The sequence below is a fragment of the Pogona vitticeps genome, chromosome 12 (assembly GCF_051106095.1).
Source record: "Pogona vitticeps strain Pit_001003342236 chromosome 12, PviZW2.1, whole genome shotgun sequence".
Lineage (NCBI taxonomy): Eukaryota > Metazoa > Chordata > Lepidosauria > Squamata > Agamidae > Pogona > Pogona vitticeps.
Window position 1 is genome coordinate 24616666 of NC_135794.1, and position 20342 is coordinate 24637007.

General features: G+C 44.3%; 1 protein-coding gene across 4 annotated transcripts in view; it reads left to right on the forward strand.

Annotated features, from left to right (window-relative positions):
- The window catches only part of FBN1 (fibrillin 1), a 146038-nt gene that overhangs the window by 55087 nt on the left and 70609 nt on the right, over positions 1–20342 (forward strand). For all 4 annotated transcript variants that reach the window (XR_013538980.1, XM_072982080.2, XM_072982083.2 and 1 more), the window contains 8 exons: positions 1108–1233; positions 5939–6064; positions 10640–10798; positions 11991–12152; positions 12629–12781; positions 14172–14291; positions 15751–15876; positions 18348–18470. Coding sequence is in view for 3 of the 4 variants with exons in the window: in XM_072982080.2 (XP_072838181.2) it covers positions 1108–1233; positions 5939–6064; positions 10640–10798; positions 11991–12152; positions 12629–12781; positions 14172–14291; positions 15751–15876; positions 18348–18470 (1095 nt within the window). In the remaining variant the exon portion in view is untranslated. The remainder of the gene's footprint in view (positions 1–1107; positions 1234–5938; positions 6065–10639; positions 10799–11990; positions 12153–12628; positions 12782–14171; positions 14292–15750; positions 15877–18347; positions 18471–20342) is intronic.

Consider the following 20342-nt stretch of genomic DNA (forward strand, 5'->3'; position numbering starts at 1 on the left):
TGAAATAGATGCTTTTTTAAAAGAAGGCATTTAAGGTAAGAAAGTATTCCAAGTATGGTATACTAGATAAAGTGGTGGACTAGGACTCTGAAGAACAGGGTTCGAATCCCCCACATGGCCATTCAAACCTACTGGGGGAGCGGAATTGGCAAAGCCACTCCTTAAATATCTCACTTACCTTGAAACCCCTATTAGGGTCCCTGTCAGTTGGTCTGACTTGACCGCACAGAACACACACAGTGTAAGAAAAGGTTCACCAACTGCCTCTGAAGGGGCCAGTGATGAACTGAAGAATATATGTGGTTCCCCACCCCTGTATTGGGGGAATGTAAACAGAGCACACACCAAACATTCATGTAGTCCATCCAGCATCCTGTTTTCCCATAGTCACACCAAACTTATGGTCCTGGCAGGATCGCTAGCAGGTCACTAGGCTTTTAATGATCTCATGGTATGAAGAACAATCTTGGGCTTCGTGTTGCTGGAGGAGGAAGACGTTTCAATTTAAGACGTGTGGTGGGTTTATGGCCTAGGCACCCCATTCAAGGCTCCCAGGCTCAGTGTGAGAGCTTTTGTGCAGATGAAACACACCCAAGCTTTTTTAGAAGGTGGTACAGGAAATTCACATCTCCTTCTCTCCCTCTCTCATGCACACACATACACATACACACGGCAATCAGAAATAGTTTAGGTCCCAATTTTGTGTTCTTTACAGAGAAGCTGGTAATACACCTTCTGTAAATTGAAATCATCACTTGTGTATTTTTTATGTTTGAACTCAAGCATCTTTAAAACAAGAGTACAAAATGTACAGTTGTCCAGTGCCTTACATTTGACATTGGGTTTTATTATCCTTGGCAAACGTGGAGGGATGGAAGTGCCCATAATATGCTGTACCCTAGGGTCTGGGTTGCTGAAATGGATCTACATCCCATATCCTTTGCTGTAATAAACTTAAATATAACAATGGCCGGAATTGGTTTGCCTTGTTTTTAACAGGATATATTTAATTAAAGGGCACATCTCTCTATTTGTTTGTAATTTTTATGCAGGCCAATTGTTAACAGTTCTGTGGGTTTTGTTTTTGTTGGGTTTCTTGCATGATAGATGTGGACGAGTGCCAGGCCATCCCTGGGATCTGTCAAGGGGGAAATTGCATTAATACTGTTGGATCTTTTGAGTGCAAATGCCCAGCTGGACATAAATTTAATGAAGTGACACAAAAATGCGATGGTAAGTCCTTTTAGAACTTTCATATGGAAAGCAGGAAAAGGTTCTCGCCCTCAAATGAAAGGGTGTTTTCAATATTTTGGCACTTCTTTCCTAACAGACATCTGATTATTGCTCCTATTAATTGCACAAAAGTGTATCTGTGAATTTTATGCCTCTCTGTGCCTAAAACCTGTCGCATTCCTAGCTCTCCGTGACATTTAAATAGCTGTGTTCCATCTCTGTTTGCATAAAAAAACCTAGATTTTTAGATCTGGAACAGCGGGTTAGAATGAATTAAAAGATCATAAGGGTTTGTAGTAACCATTCTTGTGTCCAGAATTCCTGACTTATTAAAGCACTGCATGCAAACCTCATACTGGTGTACACAGTTTGCCTCCCACACAAGTGGGGAGACAATAGGCATTGAGAGCCAAGAGTTACATCTGTACAGTATTTGGTTTATAATTTATTATGACCTAGTTCCGATCAGGCTTTGTTAAGGGGCTTATGGATCTTCTCATGTTTGTGTACATTAATCTGTTTTTTGGGGTTAGTACCTATTAATAAGGTATCAATATCTGGTTGGTTTTCCTGCTTGCATAAGCAGCTAAGCAGGACTGAGTGAATCAGCACATCAATTTATCACTTTGTATCTTAGTAACTCATTAAAGCCATATATGATATTGGAAATGGCAGTACTTATTTGTCTTCTTGTCTCATCTGAGGATGAAGCATGTTCTCCTTGTGGCAAGGATGACAGTGAATCTCCGGGCACTCCTCATAGCTTTGCAATGGCAAGAACAATGCCTTTTCACAAAAAAGGGTGGTTGTGCAAAATTGCACAAATTGCTCAGAAGCTGAATAACAAAATTACCCAAAACTAGGCTGATGGCTGCTTTGTTCAAGAATCTGAAGCCAAGGATGGGTTGCTCAAGTCTTAGTTAACAATTGGCCAGTCTGTGCTTTCAGTGTGTGCATGCTTCTCAAAGGGAACGGTCCCTAAAGGCATTTTGTGCAACTCACAGAGACCATGATGGAAGGGAGGAATAGCTTTTTGACTTGCTCTCAGCTAGACATGAGGAAACTGTGGGCTTTAAAATTCCTCATTAAGATGCCTTGTTGTGTGGAAACAGCCTAAAGCAACAAGAATGAGGAATTTAGCAGGTCTTTTTTTTTTCTACCACTAGTGAAAAGCAGCCAATATTTTGTTTCAGAACTGGATGGAAAGATGGCAAAAGGAGTGGGGAACTCTGGTGAAACATATTTTGCATACTCACTGGCCCGTTTTCATCTTGGCCATCATGAGTAGCTGAAAGCAAGCCCATGCAAATGGAAATTTCTCCCCTTTCTCTCCTCATCCATACATTTTACTATTCACAAACAACTTCAGTCTTACTCCAGCTTCTTCCCACTTTCTTCTCTTTGAAAATTCTGGTAGGTACTTAACAGATCTCACCTTACTCCTTTGCCCTATAAAAGGACATCGTCAGCGGCTGTGCTTTGCAGCTTATTCATCACGATGGCCAATTCACCCCTTTACATATGTTTCAATAGCTTGGTTTGGGAAGACGAAGGAAAATAAATTCTCCTTTCTCAGTAGCAACGTCATTCATGACTATACCTTGGAACTCTGCGTAAGGCAGAAAGCATATAACCCCTTTTAAAGTTGTACAGTAAGGCCTTTTTAAGACCGTGTAAATCGGTCTGCCTCATAGCAGACAAAAATCAGAGAGTTTGCTAAAGTAATGATCTTTGCACAACTACTTAGTCATTTTTTTATTTTGTCTTATGTAAGCCAATTTGCAAAGAATTTGCTCCAGACACAAATCACATGGTTCGCCAGTCTTGCTGGCATAGGGACAGTTCAGGGCGGACGTGGCTCACTGCTGAGGCGTCACTGAAAGTGTTTCGGTCTGAAGGCCGTGTTCAGAGGCAGCTCAGCTCTGAAATGACTTAAACTGGCTTAGGACAGTCTCGCTCCATTGATACATATCCACTTAAATCTGCACTCTCTTGTTTAATGGGTTTGCGGATGGCGCTGACAGAATACAGAGAGTAAGGAAGATGCTGAGCGTGGAAATTTCATGACAGCATTCATGGTTGCAGGACTGAAGTCCTACACGTCACAAACTGTGCAAATATCACTGTAGCTATATTTGCCTTCTCATGGGCTAAATCTTATAGGGAACGACCCACTGCATTAGAGAAGTACATGTTGTACCCAAGCTTCAGTTGGAATGAATGGAAGTTCTGTTTGAAAACTCTTACTAGGAAATTTGCATGTTATGACAGCAATGAAGAGTCATTTGTTCAATAAGGCAATTTATACCTTTCTCAGCTAATGCTCCACTCATAAGATATTCAGCAGGTAGAAATGTAGTTTCAGAATACGCTGAAGCAGTTTTTAAAAGCTTCGAGAAATTTTATAGTCTGAGCAGGCTGACAAGTCCTGCTTTATGCTTGAAAAGACACCTGCTATGGAGAGTAGAACATGAATATTTCATTTATGGCCCCAAATCCTAGATGTACAACACAAATACCATAACTTTTGTAGACAAACTATCTAAAGCTGCAAAGTAGGTAGACATTATTTGCTGTGAATGGAGCTAACGTCTGTGCTGATTTTGTAACTTAAGTCAGTTAAAGCAAAGCAAAGCAAAAGCAAAGCATGCTGCTTATATACCGCCCCATAGTGCTTGCATCAACAAAAGTGTTGCGTTCACGGATATACCTAATAGGATTTCAGCCATTGGAGGTCTACTTCTCTTCCAAAGTTAATGGAGATTCACAGCAAAATTAAAAACTGAGCACTGGTTAAAATGCACAACATGATGTGATATAAAAAGTGACTGGAAGCCAGATTTTGGTTGATTATCAGAAAAAAAACCCTCTTCCTAATTGTTAGAGCAGTACAACAATGGAGGTGGGGAATGCTCCAGTGCTGGAGGCATTCAAGAAAAAGTGTAGACAATCACCTGCCAAATATACTTTGACCTGGATTCTTGCATTGAGGAGCAAGTTAGACTCAGCGGCCTTATAGACTCCTTCCAACTCCATGAGTCTACGATCCTATGATCTTGTGGAATCATCATTAAACAAATCGTAAAATAAAACAGTGTTTTGAGCCATTGAAATATGGCGGTTGTAGGGTTATATTGCTTGCCCCATCTTCAGAAGTTGGGGTGCTTTCCAACCACACTTCGCCTCAATCAAAATTCCTTTGCTTCCTGTCAGGAGGGCTTCATGGGGAAACGATAGCTATCTCCAGCATCTCAGCCACAAAAAGAGGAAACCTCTAGGAGGAACGACCTAGTTATGTATGAACTGAGGCCTGATTAATGAGGAATGAGGAGGGTCACAGTTGCTGTTAGGTTAGGTTGAAATATATTCTGACTCAAATTCCCCAATGTTTACCTTCAAGTTAGTAATGTCTCTGTTTATAGAGGGGTGGGCCTTATTTAAAGCTTTATTCAGAGACTTTATACCAGGACCAATCCTAACCCAAACAGCATTTCAGTGCTTACATTGGGGTCAGCATTAATATAAATACTATTGTCCTGGTTTTAAGTGCTCCAGTTTCATTGATGTAGCAGTAAATACGGCTTTCCAGACATTCGTGACTTGAGACAAGTATGTCTATTTAAAAAGGTGATGTCATTTTATTAGTTTTGTTTCTTGAATTGGGAAAGCCAGCATGATGTAGTAGTGGACAGAGTGGGAAGACGAGGATTCAGGACTCACGAGATCTGGGTCCCAATCCTCCTGGAAACTAAATATTTCACATCCCTTGAAAACACTACTTAGGTCTCCATAAGTCAGAGGTGATTTAACAGCACATCACCACAAGAATTCTTGTGTGGGCGCTGTCATAATGTGGTTACTTTCTCATTCACATCACGACAGCCTCATCAGCTCGTTCTTTGGAATCTGTTTGTAACGGTGGCATTCAGTGTGGAAGGGTGACTGTGGCCTTTTGATTGCCTTTCACCACAATTTCATTTCCCACATGAAAATTCATTTTCTGGAATAATTTATTTACCTTTTCCACTTCTATATCCCAGGGAACTCGGAGGACGCAGTCATGTCTTATAGAGAACTCTCTCTTATGACGAGAGGAAATTCCTTAAGTGTGGAGGGTGTGTGGTGGCCACAGCAGGAGCCTCTCTCACCTTCTGTCATTCACAAACGAGTGTATCTTTTTTTTTTTTGCACTTCAAGTCTCAAACACACTGTTCCTTTGCCTGTCTGATTTCTCAGACGTGAGACACTTGAACCTTCATTTGATTCCAGCTCTATCAGCAGCTGATCTTTGATCTATGGTTAGGGTTTGCTGATCAGGGATCACCAGCTTAATGGCCACATCAAAAGATCCGTGGCCAGAATGGAAAGCTACTTGGAGATTGTGGAAATGGTGATCAGCGTCATGACCCCTGTCCTCTGAGGTGAAAGCCTCCCCATTTCCCCAGCTTCAGGCCTGTGGGACCTCTCCTTCGCTACTTGTTGATGCGGAAAAGCTTTGTGCTCATTGTCTGAAGTTTGACATGAGTCTTCCCTAGAGATGTTTACATGTATGGAGCTGTGAATATTGATGGCCGTAATTTTAACTGACCATAGATATTTGTATACTAATATATATCTTCTGAATAGCACTGATATTTTGATGCTGTCATATTAAGATTACCCAACTATCTTCTCTCTCTTGTTTTTTTTTTTTTAAACTCTGTAGATATTGATGAATGCAGCACCATCCTTGGTATCTGTGAGGCAGGAGAATGTTCTAACACAGTTGGAAGTTACTTTTGCAAATGTCCTTCTGGATTTTACACATCTCCAGATGGCTCTAGGTGCATAGGTGAGTAAGAAAACTGCAGTTTGAGTCATTAGTCTTTATTCACACTCGATGACATGGACTAGAAGCATTAAAAAAAGTATAGCTTGGAATTTCAATACCCACGTTATTGCACTATTATTCTGTGTACTTGAATATTGCTTTTTTCAAAGTGACCTTACAGGTTTGGGTTCTTGTGCTTCCTTCTGCCCCCACCCCCTGCAAGAAATAAATATCAAAATTATCAAATTCTGGAATGCTGACTTTCCTCTTTAACGATCTCCCCCAGCTTCAGATGTGGTTGCTTACAACGCCCATTATCCCCAGATAGCATAGCTAATGGTTGGCAGTGATGGAAGTTGTAGTCAGTAGCACCGGGATCCAAGTTGGGGAAAATAGTTCTTTAAACTCCAATGCTGGAATCCTGTTGACCTTGAGGAACATGCACCAACAGTAATGGGAATGGTGTGTATGATCTTGCCGGATGCCGATCACATGCTCAGAGTTGCATGGTTGGTTGAGCACTTGGAGTGTGTGACAGGTGGCCAGCAAAATGTGGACACCCCTAGGAAGACGGCCTTTCTGAATGCAACATTTTACTGTGCGGTGCTGGCCTGTGTGTTTATGATGCGAGTGGTCTATTTTTTGCAATAAGAAAAACCCTGTTCATCTATTTGGGTGTCTTTTTACAATAGGCTCTGTAAACAACGTACTGTAATTGATGGTCTATGTTGCTTTCTGAAATTGCTGGATGAAACAAACATTCCAATCATTTGCATTTTAAAACCAGTTACAGTACTCAGGTGGAAATGGCATGCCCTGTTCAGTAAACCTGCAAAAATCATGGTACATACTTGAGTGCTGCCTTTCTGGTTTTGGCTGCTGAACGGTGTGTGTGTGTGTGTGTGTGTGTGTGTGTGTGTGTGTGTGTGTGTGTGTGTGTGTGTGTGTGTGTGTGTGTGTGTGTGTGTGAGAGAGAGAGAGAGAGAGAGTGAGAGTGAGAGAGAGAGAGAGAGAGAGAGAGAGAGAGGCGGCAGGAAGTAGTAACCGCTCCCTTTAGCAAAAGGAAAAGATTTTAACACCCCCCCTTCTCCCCTTGTGACTTAATGTCTTTCTTTTGTTAAGTCTGGGTGGTTTCTCCCTGTGTGTGTGTGTGTCTGTTTGAAATGTAATACGAGAGAGCCGAGTCCCATTGTCCATGTCCAAAGAGTTCATTTGAGGGGAAAATGCAGACCAAAATTGACATGGAATTAGAACCAATCTTGTAAAATTTGCTCTTGCTTTAGAAATCTGGAATAGATTTACTTTGGGAGGTGATTCATTTTGGAAGGTTTCAGGGTGGGTTTTTTAAAAAAAAATACACTAAGCACTGTTTCCAATGTCTTATGTAGTTTAGACATTACGGAGGGTATGCTTATAATAGTTTTCTCTGCTAATGCAAAGTTTCACATGCATTGTTATGCATCTGCTTTCTTTTCCATTATTATCATTGAAAGTTGTTGATGTTTGGAATTTCAGACCACAAAATTTGATTTAGAGGCTTGCTGCGGTCGGAATTCTGCTGTTTTATGTCCTGTCCAACCAAATTCACTGGAATTTAATGCTATTGTTTGATGCATAGTTCTGGAAATGTAGGCTGCGACTCTATTGTATTCCTTTTAATGTTGTTAGTTTCCCTGTGTTGGGTGTTACGCCAGAATTTTAGTTTGAAAGTCAGCCTATACATTTAAGGGATGAATAAAAATTTGAAAGAAATAGCAGTTTTCTGACCATTTGTAAAAAAAAATCAGCCCCTTTTGTGTGTGTGTGTGTTCCTTTCCATATCTCTTGGTGATTTCCCCCTTTGTATTTGGATACTGCTAAAATAGCATGAATTACTTTTGAATGAAAGATGTTTCTTTTAAGCCAAGCCCTGGAACAATGTGGTTCATTTTTCTGTTTTTCTGTGCATCTCTTGCACCTCCAAAATATCCCTGGCTGTGTTCAAATTGGCATTAATACCTGTAGAAGCGGGTATTAATCTACCTTGGATTTTCTTTACAGCTTCCACAGCTTCCAGTTATGCAGGCCTAGCTGTGGAACAGGATTGCAGCCGTTGAGTTGTGTTCAGACCCTGCCCAACTGCGACAGGAGTGTTGCCTGAGGCAAAGAGGAGGCTGGTTCCTCCCTTACTCTATTTCATTTGCAAAAGGTGACTGGACCGACTCGTGGTTGATATTGGCTTCAGTCTTGGTGAGAGAGATACTGTCTCTGAGGGACCTTGATTAAAATTTAGTGGCTTATTTGGGAAAGCTGGGTGGAAGGGAGGCCTTCACAGCCCCATCGACCAGCATTTAGGGCTTGGAGGCAGCTGCCTCACTCTGCCTAATAACAGAGCTGGCAACAACCCGAGTTCTAATGCAACAACCTAAGCCAACTGGAATGGCGTTTGATTTGAGAGCTGTTCCACGTATTTCGTGCAATGTTGCAAAAGCCTTCCGGAAACAATTCGTATTTGAGATAAGGGTGCGTGCACACGCTGGAAGGCTCTGCACAGCATTTTGTGTGATGTAGGAAAACCTTCTGGAACACCTTCCTCGGCACAGCTCAGGGTGGCAAAATGTCCTGGACAAGCCCGATCTTTAAAGCAGGACATCTTAATTTTATTCCAATTGTGTTCCCAGGACTCCCTCAAAGGGAGCCCCTGCTGTTTTCAGACTTAGTTGCAGTTATCCCTGCATTTCCTCTGTTGGTGACCTTTCTGTTTCTTTACAAACAAGGAAGCTTGTTTTATTTACTCGGCATCAGATTCTACCCTGGCTCGTTGTGTCAAGCTTGACATGAAGGCCTTCATTGTGAAATAGTGGCTCAACACTCAAGATTATATTCTGTGTTTTCGAAAGGGCCTTATTTTCTCCTTTCTCCTCATCTGTCTGTCTCCTAGACAGACACAGTTCTTTGAAAGTGTCTAATTTTGAGGGAGAAATTTTGGGTACATTGTGTTCTCCAGACAGGGTACACTCGTGCATTTAAGATATGAAGCCAATTTGTTTCTATAAACAATGTTGATGGCATTGATTGATTTGTATTGTTCTTGCTCGCCTTGCGGCATGTATCATTTCAAACATTCCCTCGGCAGGGAAAGTCAGGACTGGTGGAAAAACTGAACCCATGCTTGATGGACCAGGCCCCCAGTAGAAGAACCTTGCCATTCTCTACCCTCCTTCAGTTTTGGTCAGAAACAGAAAACCACATCCAGTAATGCAGCATTTTGATGGTTTATTCTAGGGAGAAGCTAAGATTTCTTCCAGTTAGTGTTCCTTTTTTTTACATTTCTCAGTTGCAACTCTCTTTCTGCATTTCTCTGCAGATGTAAACCTTCCTGCTCAAATAAAGGCTTTGAATTCTGTTTTAATGTCTGTCTGTCTATCTCTCATTCCTTCCTTCTTCCTTCCTTCCATCCCTCCCTCCCTCCCTCCCCCCCCCCTCTCTCTCTCTCTCTACCTACCTACCTACCTACCTACCTACCTACCTACCTACCTACCTACCTACCTACCTACCTACCTACCTACCTACCTACCTACCTACCTACCTACCTACCTACCTACCTACCTACTGTATCTGTCTGTCTGTCTGTGCTTGAAAGATATATTGATACATGTATGCTGACACATTTAAGCCAGCAACATGCTGAAATGTCTGAATAGGAGGATAATGATGCTCCTACCTATCCCTGGGTCCAAAAGATGTGGATCATAACATTATGGATAGTCATTGCAAAATCACTTACTTATGAGTTACAGGCCTCTGTGGATTTACACCCTGTCCTTCAGTGTGCTTGCTCTGCTCCAGCCCTATTCTTTAGGGCGCTCTTGTTCTCCACGTGCGTGATGTGGACGGCGTGAGCTCTCCTGCTCCAGTTCCTGCACACCGCCAATCTTGCCATTCCAAATATTACTCTGATTTCCCATCACCACAACTTTGTGCCTCCAGCTGTAAAAATAAATGTTGAGCCAACAAAACCGAGCATCCTATGGTGCCCGAGTCCACCTGGTCCAGATAGCCCTGCAGGGCAGCAGCACCAGCAGCACCCCCCCACCCCCACCACCAACAAGGTGGCTGGAAGATGCAGCACCAAGGAGAGCTCCCTGTTGAGCACCTTGCCTGCAAGATGGGTGGAGGGGACCCGGCAAGGCTCTGTCCAGGACGCCGCTCCCTTTCCCAGCAGGTAGGAATCCTGGAAGGGAAGGCTCCCAGGTCTACCCTTCGTTGCCTCTTCAGGAGCTTCTGGTGGACCTCGTGCTGAGGTTAGATGACTGGCTTCTGGGACCAGGGCATTCCTGGATGAGGGCGGTCTGCCCCACTGATGGGGCCAGGCTCATGGGCACAGAAGGCTCCATGTCAAGACAAGTTAGCGGTGACAGCTCTCGGAGTCAGACCTGTCGGAGAAGAAAGGCAGAGGAATAAAATAGTCCATACGCTCGTCATACATGTCGTGTAGCAAAAAACTGGAAATTTCAGCCATTCAGAAAACTCTACACGGTGGGGGGGGGTATACCTTGTCAGCTGGAGGAGTCTTCTCAAGAATGGAAAATAAGCCGTTTTCTTCCCCTTCTGCAGATGTGCGTCCAGGATACTGCTTTTCCTCCCTCACTAACGGCCGCTGCGGAAACCAGCTCCAGCAGGTGTTGACCAAAATGCAGTGCTGTTGTGATTCTGGACGGTGCTGGTCCCCTGGTGCCACGAGTGCCCCTGAAATGTGCCCCATCCGGGCTACCGGTATGGAACAGTTCATTATACCGTTAAGTAGGCGACTCTTCTAATTACCAGTAATATCAACCCTGCTTAAATCTCTAACTAACGCTAATGGGGCTGGTTGGATTTTGATGGCTTGTGGATTAAGGAAATCTCCGTTAGGTGGCACAGACATTCCTCATGGGCTTTTATAGGTGGCAGCTGGTTCTTAGGGGTTCCATCTAAGAGAGCTCAAGTGTTGTAAGACGGTGACAGTTGATGACCGATTAAGGTTGAGAGAGCAGCAACTCCACACTGCAACATCTGGCTGGCATGGGAGCCGTCCACTGACGGCACTCTTAATTCTCTTTTTTGCTAGTCTAGCCAGGATTGCTGAGCCTTGCCCGCAGCTGCAGCCGATACCATGTCGACCTCCAGTCTGGCTCCTTTCCAGGGCTTAAGGAAGCCTCTCCAATTCAAACCCTTAAAGACCCCCTAGTTTTAAGCGTGATCTGGAGAAAACACAGAGGAGCATCCTTTCTCTCACCTGTGGGTCCCAGCGCTCAGAGGTCCTGGCCGGCATAAACGCCAGTCCTTGCAAAGATGCTCCAGGGTGTCTTAGTGACCGTTCTTTCTCCCCCTCCCACTTCACTACAAGATGACCCACTGGTTTCAGCACGCCACCCGTCCCCTTATCCTGTTTCCCACTTCAGGGGCCATGGGTTTCTGTTGCTCCAGGCCAAAGGGGTTCAAAGCTGAACTCCAAAGATTGTCTTTCTCTGGTGACACCTGTGAGGTGGGGTTAGAAGGCATGGCTGCGAGGCGTGAATGGCTGTGGAGGCAGCCAAGGGACAACACGGAGTGCCTTAGGACTGGCTGTCCAGCCAGCTTACATTTGCAAATCCACCCTTCCCATTTCTTCCCAGAAGTGAGGCACAAGGTTTCCTCTCGATTGCCCTTTCAGGGCATGGGGAACGTAGAGGCATGTTTGAGGGAAGCCACCAAAGAGGGACTCCCTGCCACCTGACTCCCCTGTGTCATATGATGCAGGCCAGCCTGGTTAGGCACAACCTTAACAGATGGTTTCACTTAAGCTACTTAACAGAGTGTATGGGTAACGCTGCTTGACAGCAGCTATATTTCAGAACTGCCATTGTAAGTCCCAAGCGCACCATGAAGTTAGCCGTATACAATGACACATCAGTTTTCATAGGATCACGTTGTTATTTTCTTTCAGAGGAGTTCCGGAAATTGTGCACCCTTGCGAGCATGCTGCCTGCCAGGCCGGACATCCCCGGCGTTCCAGGTCTCCTGCCTCCTGTCTTTCCACCCGAGGTGTATCCACCCCCAGTGTTTCCACCTGACGTGGTTGTGCCGTCCCGTAGACCGATAGTACCAGGTAAAAACACAATGAAAAATTTAGCCCACCTGCCCTCCTCTGAGTGAATATCCCTTGATTCACTGGATACGTAGCTCGCATCGTGCGCCCGGCACACCTCAGGGCGAGGAGATAGCATGGCATGCCCCTTGACATCCAGTCTGACATGTTTCAGACCCATATTGTCATATGAATTACCTGTGAAACATTTATGTGCTTTAACAAAGGACACAATATAATTTGTTATATTGTGAGTTTTATGTCATTTATTGACTTGCTTTATTTTATTTCTTCTTGTTGTTGTCATATTATATACTTTGTCTTATCAACCGCCCCAGATTAGAGTTTAACATGAATCGGGTGGTATAAAAGTTCCATAAGTAAATAAAAAAACAAACTGTAAAATTGTATAAAACTAGATTTAAACTGAAGTTACAGTACTTGAGGCATAAAGTACATTGGACTTTAAACCTTTTATTTTAAAATTTTGGTTTCAGGTGTTGTTCCAGTTAATGTGACCCGACCTCAAGTCAACTTCTGCCAGTTGTATCAGAATCTCTGCCTTAATGGACGATGTATCCCGACTCCAGGAAGTTATCGCTGTGAATGCAAGAAAGGATTTGAACTGGACCTTAGAGGGGAATGCATCGGTATGTTTTTTCTTTCTTCTTTTGCATACTTTCACAAAGGACAACTTACTGAAAGGCTTTGCCACTAGTGATGGCATGATTTTGCTTTAGAAAAAGATAAAATACCAGCAAAACTGTTTAATCTTCCCACGACAGCGATCATGGAATAATGTCTTATTGCTCTCCTCCAAAGTAGAATAGACTCACTGACTCAATTGGGTTTCCTTAAGGGTTGACTTATTACTCAGCCTATGATCTAATGGATCCATGTTGAAATGAGACAAGCAGTACAGTCATGTTTCCATCTTTTGCCCCATTTTATTTATTTCTTTATTTCTTTAACTTATATGCCGCCCACACTACCCAAAGGTCTCTGGGTGGCTTACAACAATTTGAATACAATAAAAAGATAAAACAAAATTGTTTCAGTATTAGTATTAGTATTTAGTATTCCATTAGCACATAAGCCTTGAAGGTAATGTCCAGTAGTATCCCTTTATGGGCTTGAGAGAGGGGCATCACCCCAACATTTTAAGAGTTCCCCTTGCATGGTTTTGAGAGCCCTGATGGCGTTCTGGCCCACCTGGAGAGAGACTGCAGGACAGCAGCCAGAGAAGCCTTCCAATGTCAGCACCAAGGACAGCTCCTGGCCAGCGCTGGGTTGTCTCGAGCTGGTGACCCAAGTTCCAACCCTTCTCAGAAAACCTTTCGGCCTGATCCCTGGCGCATAGTCACCTCTCTGGGTGCCCCTGCTGAGCATGCTGCCGGCACAGAGCTCCCGGGTGGGGGGGATGTCCGAGTGCTGGGTGCAAGAACAAGAGACTCCACGTCTGTTGAGGGCACAGACGTTTCAAGTTTGGGAGTCTTGAGGGTGACTCCCTTTGGAGCATCAGACCTCACTGGCTCTCCCCAGCAGCCAGTCCTGTGTGGACTGGGGCAGTTTCCTCCCTCTGCCTCATAGTAGGGCCAACCCTGGATTTTATCTCCTGGCGCTTAGATTTAGGAAGTGGGAGTCCTTAAAAACCTTGACCCCTATCCTGCTCTGCGGGAACTCTGTGTCATTCTGAAAAGAAGGTCAGGAAGATCATTTAAAGGAAAACCACCTGGCTGGGCCATGATTGAGAGACTCATATCAATTAAATACTTTCTTCACCTGAAAAGGGGTGGGGGGGGAAAGGAGGGTGAGGCAGGTGGAATTTTCAGCAGGAGAGACCTATAACACAAAACTTGCCTTGAGGAGGATAGAAAGGGGAGGAAGAGAAAGGGTCTAAAGTTAAAGCACTAAATAGCCACAGCCTTTTTTTTTAATGTTGTTTTTGCACTTGTCAAGGAGACCAACTGGAATAAACTTCCGGATCTGCACAGATGCCAAGAATAACTCGACTAAAACACACTCTCTCTGTCTTTATAGATATTGATGAGTGTGAGAGGAATCCCTGTATCGGTGGAGACTGCGTGAATACGCAAGGGTCCTACATCTGCCAGTGCCGGCCTGGCTACCAGAGTACCCTCATGAGGACCGAATGCCGAGGTACAAGACTCCTCTGCCCTCAGAGGGACAGCTCGCCTTCCCAAAAGGCCCCACGTCGCTACAGGAGCGCTGCTTCTTCTACTTTTGGGCTGTAGACGTGAACTCCTGTCGCTGCCCTTTGGGAGCCTGCTTGCAAAAGAGGAAGCTCGGTGGGAAGCAAGCGGGACCCTCTTGGTCCTGACCTGGTTGCTGCTCTGCAAAGCCACGGTTTGAGCTTCAAACAGTCCGTGCCGTCCCAGGCCCCATCCTGGCTCTCTTCCAGGAGAGATGGGTAGCGGTGCTGAGCGGTCATCGCTCTCTCCTTTCTGGGAAGGTTGGGATCTCATCTGTAATCCATCCTGGCTCTATAGTTCAGGGGGGGAACGACACGGGGGACCTTTGGGCCTGACGCCTTCAGTGAGGCCCCACTTCTTCTCTCTGGGTAGCTCCTGCCCTCAGGGTCTGTAGTTCTGCCTTTTCCTCCTTCTGCTTCCTGGCTAATGAGCAAGCAGTCAAAGGAGCGGCGCGCTGGCGCTTCTCACGGCGACCGTCCATTCATCGGTTGGCTGGCTCGCTCACCCCCTACAGCCCGGTGGAAAAGGGCAAGTGGACAAGATAGCCACAGTGTTGAAAAAGAAGGATGGGTTCAAGGAGTGTCTTTTCAGGGCTCCCTTGATGCATTGTGGGCCTTTGGCGCAGGGCCATCCATACTTGATGTTGGACCCATGTGCAAGGTTTCAATAGTGTGGAGGGAAATTTCTCCCCATTTAGGCCACTAATTGCATCCTGTGGCCCAAATGTAAGGCATTTTGGCCCCTAGTATTGTTAACATCTTGAGACAGAACGCTGCTCATGGCTCAGTGGTTAAACTGCAGTGCCGCAGTGAAGACTCTGCTCATGGCCTGCATTTGATCCTAGGCTCAAGCGGGTGGCTCAAAGGCTCGCTCAGCCTTCCATCCTTCTGAAGTTTGTAAAATGACTGCCCAGAGAGAGCTTTAAGCACTGCGGGGCTGTTTATTAGTAGCACACTTTGGCTTTGCTTGTCATTTTAACCAGAACTTTCTTAAGCTACGTATGAAAAGGAAAACCAGCCCTGGGTGGAAAACCTTGGTTTCATTTTGGTGCTTGTTCTGATGGTGAGAAAATCAGGGGAAGCCAGGCAGGAAGCTTACAATGAAAGTCAAAGTGGAGCTCTCATCTCTTGTTGCCTTTATATGTGAAGACTGAAGGTATAATTAGTGGAATGTGTATCAATATATGGACATGGAGGGCGGGGGAGGCACAGATCTAGAAATCTCTGGAGGCTTAAGGAGCTCAATGGCACCATTTATTTCCACAATGGCCCTGTGAGTTAGATGAGGCAATTACTGCAAAGGTATAACTGATCTTTAGAGAGGAGTCGTGATAGGAGCCTCGATTTTGTGTCTGGCTGGGCTGCGTTTTGTTCAAGGCTGACCTCTCCGTTTTTCTGTCCCTCCAGACATTGACGAATGCTTACAGAATGGCCGGATATGTAGTAACGGGCGGTGCATCAACACGGACGGCAGCTTCCACTGTGTTTGCAATGCCGGGTTTCACGTGACAGCAGATGGCAAGAACTGTGAAGGTCAGGGTCCCCTCGTCCCTTACGAATGCTTCCCCCTCCCTTCTGTATGTGACTCTGTGTGTGGATGTGTGCGTGCATGCACATGCATGCGTCTGTGTATCCACAAGTCTTCTCACAGGGTCCAAGAATGCAGCTTCATAGCAAGATCTCTATAGACTTTCAAAAGTCTGATTCAGAATAGGGCCGTGGCTTCCCTTTTTCCCAATTTCAGACCAGATTTTTCAGACGTTTTCCCCAGGGTTTTTCTTGTTGTTCTGCAATTCCGGCAACCAGCGCCAGGTAACAAACTGGCTGCAGCATTTCAGAGCCACTGAAGTTTCCGAACACTTTCCAAGGGCAGCCCCAGGTACAGTTTGTTACAGTAACCCAGCTGGGATGCAACTAAGGCATGTGTCATCCTGGCTAGCTCAGACCGCTCCAGAAATGGTTCCAGGAAAATACACCATTTCTCCGTCCTGCCGTGAATGGTTTGTATCATGACAGGGGTTGCTTCCAAGAGCCTAAGAGGGGCATTCTAGCTGCACGGAGCATCTTTAACTCATCGTTTTATATTGCTTAATTTGCATCATGGTGGGGCCGCATTGCAACATATCTTGACTTTTAAAGACATGTCTCTCCTTCAGGAAAAGTAAACGTAATTCAGTGTGTTCTTACCTCCCAGGCCTCTAGCTATTGAAATAATAATAACAATAAAATATTTTATCATGTTTCCCAAGGTCTTTGGGAGAGTTTCCAGTGATCCTGTTCATATGTTACAAAGAATTTCAGGCGCTAGTCATAGAAACATTTTTTGGCGGAATATTATCTCAGTGATTCAGCTTGAAGATTGGATGCCAAAATTCCTATTTAGGAGAGATGCACATTTTTAAAAATCATAAATTATTCTTGTCTGATTTAGAATGGAAGGGGGATGTAAACATGGCATGTGTAGAAGGATAATTTCAGTCCAAGGCAGCTGGAATATGAAGGGAAGGATCTTAGCTCCGGATACGGTTTTAAAGTCACTGGGATCTAGCAATAAATGCTGGCTGTAATTTTGTTAATCCTTACTGGAGACAAACTCATCAGGAATCCATACGTCATCCTCCCTTAGAGTGGGAATGGTTAAAAATTCAGCTCTTTTTAGAGGTGAGATCTAAGTATCCATGTCATTCATATATATATGGAAATCCATCATAGCATTTCGTTTTTACCTCCCTCCCGGCTCTCCTACTAAATCCCATGTGTTAACAATAATAAGAACCAGTGCAATACAGAAGACAATCTGCTAAAACATTTTTCATTCTATAAAAAAGGCTGCCAAAATGTCTGTGAGCAGATTGAATTGCATCAGCTTCTGAAGTAATTGCTTCTATTACACCGTCGCAGCCCGGTTTCCCTTGTCAGGCTCAGCTGTAACCCTACGTAGTGTAAGTAAGCGAAGACCATAAGAGCTGAGGGTGCGTGAGTGGGTCTGTTGTCTTCTAACCAACGACTCTCCTGTCCTCTCTCTGGCTTGGTTTATTTTTGATGGCAAGTAGGAAAAAAAATGAACTGCCGCTCTGTGCAATTCTGCACAGAGCAATCCCAAGGAATTCCGGGGGAATGGCTTCTCAGTCAGCGTGCAAGTTCTTTTGTTTAAAAGTTTCTTTAAAAGGCATGCATGGCGTTTTGTATGACAGGAGGAAAGGACATTTCTGTCCTCTCTTAGCTGCTTCCATTTGACCAACAGCAAGGGGAAATGAATGTTCAAAACATCCGTAAATGAACACAGAACATTGCCAAATGGGAATATCCATCCGTTTGAAGTTTAGTTGAAATAAACAGAGGCTTAAAGCGAAATGATACAGTGAGACTGAAGGATCTGTGCCTCCTTCCCTCCTCTAAATACAACAGGAGACCCCCTTGCAAAGGGGGTCCTACGAGGCCTTTTATGTCTCTCTAGCCATGTTGTCTTGGTTTAAATGTTTCTGGGACTGCCAGCCCTATCAGGTTTGGGTTGGCTATTATAGCACCCTTCCCGTATTGTCCCTGACCAATCCTGTAATTCAGTTTTGAAGGCAAACTAGGCTACAGTTACAACACAGAGAAAATAATTAAAGCTCCCAAGCCCTGCGTGCTTTATTATTACTGCATTTAGTAAAGGAATGAATAAAAACAGGAGATCACTCATAGACTGTTCAGGCAACAATGAATTTTTGGCCCTTAAAAGTCTAAGTTCTGTTCTTAAGAGTAAATAACTGCTGCCAGCTCTCAACCCAGTGAGGGTTTCTCTTGGCAAGGCAATGCCATTTCCCCCCCCCCCCCGGATCATTTGTTTATGCTCAATAAAGTTATTTCTGCTAGGAAGTTATTAAAAGGTTAGGAGCATTCTTGAAATCCAGTCATTGTTCACTCTATACTGGAGCAAGCTGGATGATCTGGGAAGAAAAAAAAAGTCATACTATATCCTCTTGATACCCTGTTGTCTGTTTTTGTGTGCAATTTTATAGATATGGATGAGTGCAGCATACGGAACATGTGTCTCAACGGCATGTGCATCAATGAGGATGGAAGCTTCAAGTGCATTTGCAAACCCGGTTTCCAGTTAGCTTCAGACGGCCGTTACTGTAGAGGTGAGTGTGGCGTTGCTAATACGTCGCACATTGGTTACTTCAGATGAGGCATAGGATGCTGAGATTCCTTTTGGACTTTTTTTAAAGCCATGTGAGAACAATGATAATTTTGCTTACTGCTTTCTCCTGTGCAGTTCAGATAGGGAAAGATTTCCCTTGATGCATGTGGCTGGACCTCAGAATCATACCATACAGATAAAGTTCCCGTGTCGGCTTTAGAGACTCTGTGGTATAACATTTCTGTTTCCTTTATTCCTTGTTTAAAAAAGGATTGTGGTGCTGCACTGGTGGGGAGTGGTGGAAAATGCTGTATGCATATTGTTTAACCTTTTTATTATCTTCTTTTCCTTTCTCGTGTCGGGTAATCAGGAAAGTAATGACACTCTTTTACACTTGCTCTCTCTCCCCCCCCCCCCAACTCTTTTTCCCCCTTTCTTTTCATTTGGAAATGATTTCATTTTTTTCGATAAGGTGAGCTATTGAGACAAAAGTCCCAGCCAAGCCTTAGGACAGTGTATAATAATTGGTCTGTCACTTCCTCTTTGAGCATGCAAAACTCAACACCTCTTTTATCATGGCTTTTCCTTGACTCTACTGGCTTTCTGCAAGTGGTTAATTGGGCCGTGGGGGGGGGGGTACTTCAGATGTCATTTCCTCTAGTCGGGATTCTCTTCTCCAAGGAGAACTAGACAATGTGATAGAGCTGAACTACATTTAGAGAAATAAGTCTCAAAAGCCAGAACCGTTGAGTGTGTGACCAGACAAGAAGCACAGGGACGTTTTACTGAGGCACAATCTTAAGTAGGGCTTTTTCTGTTTTCTTTTAAAGGCTGGCAGTAATACTGTTGTATCAATCAACCTCTCCCTCCCATTGCCCCCAGTTGCATGAAATAGAACTTGTTAATCTTTCAAGTGGCCACAGCATCCTTGGTTGTGTGTATTCATAGGGAGTAGGGTCTCTGGTGTCCATTTCTCAGCACTTGGACCAAACCGAAAAAAGGATTGCACCACCAAAAGTTCCCTGAAGGGCATTGCATCAGGGCTTCAAATGAAAAAAAGGTTTTTTTGATGGTTTTCCAAAGCAGCAGGCTGCACTGCTAATAATTCCTGTTGAAAGCCGGAACGGATTTTATAGCACTTTTCCCTTCTTATTCCTTTCAGCGCTTCGAGAGAGCTGTCTTTTCAAAGTGGCAAGTGCATAAAACTCTCTCCAGTCTGAGCTTGTTGGGGGGCCCAAGAGTTTAAGGAAGGTGGACGGAAGTCCTTTCATCTCTAAGGATTCATAGGGGGCCTTAGATCTCCGTACCTGGGATAATGGTTTTGTGGCAGCCCCACACACTTGGGGGTTCCCATCCTGTCTCCTCTGGTTCTAGGACACACCTTCCAAAACCTTTTATTTTGTAAATGCAGAGCTTCAGAAAGCCAGACTGATTATCTACAGAGCGAGGAGAGACTGTAAGCGGATACCCCCAGCATCTTAGTTTTGAATCTGCAAAATTCATCTTGGCTTGCTCGCAGTCTGACTTCCAAAACATTGGGCATGAAATATGGAACAATGTGGGGGTGGGGGAGGAGGTTTTACCATTCCCTTTCCCTCTATGCTATCTTTGCTTAATGAAAAGTTCTGCAGAGGTCAAATCCTGTCTTCAAACATTTTTAGTAAAAGTGTTACTAAATCCACAATGTTATTTCTGTGCATGAATCACGCAGATCCTTTACTTGTAAATGGAAGTAAAGATATATATAGATAGATATATTTGTTGGGGGCAGAATGTCTACCTAAGAGCTATTCTGGAAACTGAAGGTGGACTTAAAAAGGTATTGACCTTGCTGCCCAGGGCCGATCCATTAGCGTTAAGATGCTGATGCGCC